At 33.7% G+C, this 6,199-nt stretch overlaps 1 protein-coding gene across 1 annotated transcript; it reads left to right on the forward strand.

Moving 5' to 3' along the window:
- The first annotated feature begins 4,091 nt into the window (after positions 1 to 4,091).
- LOC106796659 (LRR receptor-like serine/threonine-protein kinase SIK1) lies at positions 4,092 to 5,278 on the forward strand. Its single transcript, XM_014769561.2, has 5 exons — positions 4,092 to 4,309; positions 4,468 to 4,618; positions 4,701 to 4,799; positions 4,927 to 5,085; positions 5,186 to 5,278. Exons 1-5 carry the CDS (start codon positions 4,092 to 4,094, stop codon positions 5,225 to 5,227), a joined length of 669 nt encoding a protein of 222 aa, XP_014625047.1. The 3' UTR covers positions 5,228 to 5,278.
- The last annotated feature ends 921 nt before the right edge of the window (positions 5,279 to 6,199 follow it).

Genomic DNA, 6,199 nt, shown 5'->3' on the forward strand with positions numbered 1-6,199 from the left:
TGATGATGATGTGGTTGAATTGAAAAGCCAAAGCCATGATTCAAACACAAAAGCAAATACATGGCTATCATCTATGGTAAACATGGACTGTCTTTGAAGAAGTCTATTAAAAAACAAGTGAATATGGATATGAGCTGTCTCGGTACAGTAACTGAACCAACTCTTTTGTCTCAAAAGATTCAAAAAACTAATGACCACCACAGAACATAGTTGCTGTGTTCGTCAATTTCAGAAAAAACACCTGCTAATCGTATTGTTCTCAAACTGTTTGGGAAGACAATAACCATTCCTTCATCCACTCAGAGGCGAGATTCAAGTGAGGATGCAAAGCATTTTATTGGGGGAAAAAAAAAAAAAGAGGAGTAGATGCAAAGCACCCCCCAAGAAGGGTATTTACCCTCTGTTTACCCTTGTGGAAAATGTTATCTTTGTCACACCCTATTATTGTATAGCTTTTATTAGTTAAAAACTTATTTGAAACCATATATTATGAGTGAAACTCATTAAATAAGAAGAGACTTGTTAAGTGTTATAATTTCTAATGAATTTCAATCAATAATAAAGACCATGTTACTGTTATTTCTGTTTCTGTATATAATACAATAATGATGGACAATTTGATGGGTTCTTAAAGTCTGATGAAGCAGCAACTTTCTATTTGTTGTATTGGATAGTTATACAGAAATAATCATTCAATTTCTATATTTTCCCGGTTATCATTCAATTTCTCTATCTCTCTCTTTGATGTCTTCTACTATGTCTTAGTTATAACTAGATTTAATCAATATGTCTGCAATCAAGAAATGTAATTTCAGACTTTGGTCTTTGAACTAAAGAATCATCTCCATTGTTTGTTTGTTAATTGCACATGTTATTGAAAGAAGCGAGTTGGCTTGAGGCATTCACATTCCACAACACAACTCGATATGTGGTTTCACCAGAATTTTAGCTTTGATCTTATGAAATTGCAAATGGATCTTGATTTCTCAATGGTTTCAAGGGATGATTATGATATGGTTGTGCAAAAACCATGCCGTAAAGTATATATTTCTTAGTTAAAAAAAAATGACACTCTTCTATGCATTTTCACTTTGATTTGTTCTTCATAGGTCACAATTCTTTCGGTTCAGTTCTCTCACACACACCTTAAATTTCAAGGGTTTTGGTTTTGTTCTTACGTTTAGCTTCTAACTTTAGTTGCTTATCCTTTTTTTTGCTTTTTTTTTCTCTTTTCTGCTAAAATTACTATTTGATCTTACTTTGTTTTGAAGGATTTGTACTTGATTTATGCACATTTTTTTTATCAATACTATTTGATTATTAATTTTTAGTTTATATTTTTTAGATCCCTTTGTTGCTCACAACTCTGAACAAGCTTGGCACAATGTTGATAACAAGACAAACTTCAATTGCTTCATTTTGGTGACAACTTTATTTTCATCCAAATGATTTTTTTGCATGAGAAGGTTTTAAATGGGAAAAAATTAATTTTCATGAGAAATAAATTTTCAAAAAATATATGTACAACTAACCTTGTAGAATATTGTCCAAAAATTTTCCCAAATTATTATAAAGTGATATGATAATATTTAGAAATTTTGTTGTGAAAATACGGTTGTAGGACAACAAAGGAACAATAATTATGAAAAATAGATTCTTGTAATTTGTTTGGCTTGAGAAAAATATGACATATTATTAAGGTTAAGGAAATTCCCTATTAAAGTTTATAAAATTAAGAGGTGTGTAAGTACTTTTTTAAATTTAAAAATAGCGTTTAAGAATAATTTCAGTGTTAAAAGTTAAATTGGAAGAAAAGTTTCTATAATGAGTTTTGAGGAACCAAAAATTCTATGATGGAATCTTTCATTATATATGTAAAACAAAGCAGGTGGGGTAGAAAAATAAAAGAAAGTAGTTGTGGTTGTTTGGGAAAAATAATATTATGATAATTAAGGGGGAAAAAGGTTTTTGGAATGATGAGCTGAAAAATGTTTTAAAATTAATGGTATAATCAATATTAACATTAAAAATTGAATGAAATAAATGTTTGCTAAATTGTTCAAGCATTTTCCGTAAGAATATTCTACAGGTAGTGAAGTTTCTAATGTTTGGAGAATTTCAATGCTATCTGCTGTTTAAAGTTCCTAACATTCTTCAAGTAAACCATATATTGAAGTTTCTAACGTTCTTGTATATATTTTAATCAACCTTCTTCTTTCATTTTCATATTTGGTTGAACCGGTCGTCACATTGCAAAGACATTAACCCCATAGAGGTTTGTAAAAAGTTAAATGCAAAAATTATAATCGGGGATGCCGCAATGTTTTTTTCGTCTTCTCTATTATAGGTTTTTCTTCCCGTGTGAAATCAATTAAATATATTTACTAAAATATATTATATTTTTCTATTTAGATAAATATATTGTTATACATGTAATTCTGTGCATTTGGTGATGTTTTGAAAATAATAGGATTCAATAAATTTGATATATCTTTAGACTTTATTTTCATTTTTAGTAAATATACGTGAGATTTCATCAAATTTTATATGACAATAAATTTGATATATCTATTGAATCATTTCAAGAAGCATAGTGTAGTAAAATTCTAATAAATAAATATATATTAAAATAATTATTTTAAAAAAGTTTATCAGAGACTCAACAACATAATTATTTCCAAAAATATCACAAAAATAACAATGAAAGAAAAAAATAGTTAGGAGATGTAAGTACAAATTAAAGATTTTTACCTACAGTTAGGAGATGTAAGTAGAAGTTAATGATTTTTACCTACTAATCTTAAATTCTGGATTGTCATGTCAATTTCTAAGGGTTTAGACTTTCCGAGAACTAAGAATTTCACCTGAGATTCCCTATGGTAAGGCATCCCAAGGAGCGAAGCAGCTCAAAGGATTGGCAATTCAACTTAGTCCGGTCTGAGGAGATGGGCTAGGCTACTTGCCCTATACATAGAAAGAGGGGGAAGCCAAGTACCAAGATCCAAGATCACGATATCCGGTTTGGTGGTAATATCCCAACGAAGTGCATAAAAGAAAGCACCAAAGAAAACAAAGTAGATTCTTTGTTGAGTCAACTAGCAACTGGGATTGCAGCGGATCTAGTGGTTTCCTATGCTATGGTCTTGCTGCTGAGAAAGAGTAAGAATAGACTGTTAGCACCTCGTTAGTGCTTCTTTACCTCTGTTTGATAGCCTACCAGCTCTTCCTCTTTTATGCCTGTTTCTTGTTAGAAATTAAGAGAACAGAAAAAATAAATTGAGGTTGGATGAAGTCTTTAATCAGTTGAAAACTAATTGTGATTTTAGATTTAAAATGAATGAATTATTAGAGTATATTGAATCACTCGAAAGTGCGATCACCCGTGGCCCTACGGGGAAGGTATAGTAAAGAGTTGCCCGCACTCTTGAATTAGCACCCCGCACTCTATGGTGTGTATCATCCACGTCCACCTGTTATAGTGCCACGTGTATATCAATACAAAAATTCGGTTAGTTGTGTGGGGCCTCATAGCGGGTTTTCAGTGGAAGTTGCTGTAGGTGAACTTTAACTGCTAACAGATCTTCATGGTCTCTGACTATGAGGAACGTAAACTGAAAATAAAATAAAAAGATGCTGTTTTGTGCCTGTTATGCTTTTTCTGTCCATTTTATTTGAGATACCATCTTTAACATAATTTATCCTTTCTATATATATATATATATATATATATATCATCCACGGTAATCAAAATCAAGAACTTATTTTAGTTTCCCCACGAGAAACTTTTACGTGACTAACATTACAAATTCAGCATAATAGGTAAATAAATAAATAAAAAAAAGCACTCGTATTGGTGGGAGAGTCCAAATAAGATAAAGAGAGCATGCAGTATTTCAGAAAAAAGGAAATTAGCACACGATGTTATGAAACACGTAGATTCATTAATTTGCATTGCATGATGATCGATCATCATCTAGACACCATACTAACCGAATTTTTGTCTCTCCTCAAATCTGTTGAAATCGTCAACTATATTTTACTGGCTCATTAACTCCACCACCAATCTTCATAACCTCGTCCTTTATTATAACATGTTAGAAGGTCCCATTCCAGATGGATTTGGGAAAGTAATGAACTCTCTTGAAGTTCTTGACCTCTCCGGTAACAAACTGCAAGGCGAGATTCCATCTTTCTTTGGTAACATGTGTGCATTGCAGAGTTTATACCTCTCAAATAACAAGTTGAAAGGGGAAATTTCTAGCTTCTTCCAAAATTCTTCATGGTGCAACAGATACATATTTAAGAGCTTGTATTTATCTTATAACCGGTTGACTGGCATGTTACCTAAAAGCATTGGATTGCTATCAGAGTTGGAGGATCTTTACTTGGCTGGGAATTCTTTGGAGGGTGACGTTACTGAATCCCATCTTTCTAATTTTTCCAAATTACAATCCTTGTCCCTATCAGAGAACTCGTTGTCTCTGAAATTGGTCCCAAGCGACCCATCAAGCCCAACAGAAGCGAACCCGACGCCGTTTTCCAATACCCCGTCGCAGCCGCTTCTGTCAACAATATACCTGAGCTTCACAAGTTTCAATCCCTTCAATCTCCCTCTCATGTCTATACTATCTCAACTACTTGGTTTTAAAAAATAAGAATTATTTTTGTTGTGCTGCTCTGATAACCGTTAAAACTGGCAGGCTATAATTTCATCGGCGGGGTTTGTGGATGCACAGGATGAGTTTGTGGAGACGCAGTACTATAAAGAATTGGCATCCATTGACAAACAACATCACACGGTTCGTGATCATTCCCTTTCTGATTTATTATTATTAATTAATTGAATCAAATTGGACTCTCTGATTTTCATTTTGTGTTTTTTTCTTTTCCTTTGCGGTTTTGTTTTTTGGGTGATTGAACGAACAGACAGTGAGTGGGTTCATAAAGGCAGCGAGAGAAGGAGGGGAAGGTGAATATGAGATTCAGTTGCCCAATAATCATGTTAATGCTGCTGAAACCCAACCCAGGTCCTATAAAAGCAACCCTGCCACTAACGATTGGGTTCCTAACTCTGATGAACATCAGGTAAAGAGAAAAGAGATTTCAATAGATACTAGTATATACTATGTATGTATAATGTTAAACTAAATAGCCTTATGTTCTATTATGTTGCAAGTTTTAACAGGTTTTTGTCTCCTCCAAGCCAAATAGGAGCGAGAGTACTTGAAGATATGCTAGGTGAAAAATTGGAAATGGGTTATCTTGTACCAGCTTTTTCTTATTACTGTTTATGTCTATTTGGTGTTTACAAATTACGGGAGCTGAAAGGCACTGTATGGTGTGTGAGATTGAATGTATGGTGTGTGAGATTGGTGTTTACAAATGAATTAGCGCCCCGCCACTGGATGAGGAAAGTTAGAATAGAAACTACAAGCAATTGTCCCAATAGGCACAAGAGCTGAAAGGCACTGTCCCGACAGGGGTAGGAGCAAAAGGCCACTCGACAAGAGGTCTCAGAGCGGCCCCTATGGTATGGCTAAGCTCCATTTATAGCCTGGCAAAATCATTGACAATTTGACTATAGTAGGTCATCTATTCGCCTTTCGGCCCCTCAGGATAGGAGTTACTAGCCCCATTTAGTAGTAAACTGACTGATCTTCTTTCTTCTACAAGTAGTTCTTAATAGATAGAAAAGGAAGAACCCCCATTAATGAACAACGGGTCCCACTACGAATCAGAGAAGCACTAAACTCACACAAAGAACAAACAAAGAAAAAGTGCTTGCTGCGGGTGAGGATGAAGACATTGTTGGAAATAAGGCTTTTTATGTTTAGGAAAAGTGTTTAGGAATATTGGAGACTTTGAATAGAAACTTGATAGGAAGGAGAATTCTTTATGGAGGAGAGAACTTTGTATTTTTGCTTGATACAAATGTGTAGGATTACATCTCTATTTATACTACTCTAAGGAGAACTCTAGACACACTAATTCTAGAGAGTTCTCAACTCTAGAAATCCAAAGAGTATTCTAGAGAATATTACAACTATAAGAAATATCTAGACACTCCAAACACTACAAGAATTCTCTAGAAACATGACCCATAATTACTTAAGCCCAAAATAACTAAGTCCAAGGAACCCAATAATTAATTTAGGCCCAAATCAAGTTTATATTTCAACATCCCCCTTAAACTTGATTT

Source organism: Glycine max, chromosome 17 (assembly GCF_000004515.6).
Source record: "Glycine max cultivar Williams 82 chromosome 17, Glycine_max_v4.0, whole genome shotgun sequence".
Classification (NCBI taxonomy): Eukaryota; Viridiplantae; Streptophyta; class Magnoliopsida; order Fabales; family Fabaceae; genus Glycine; species Glycine max.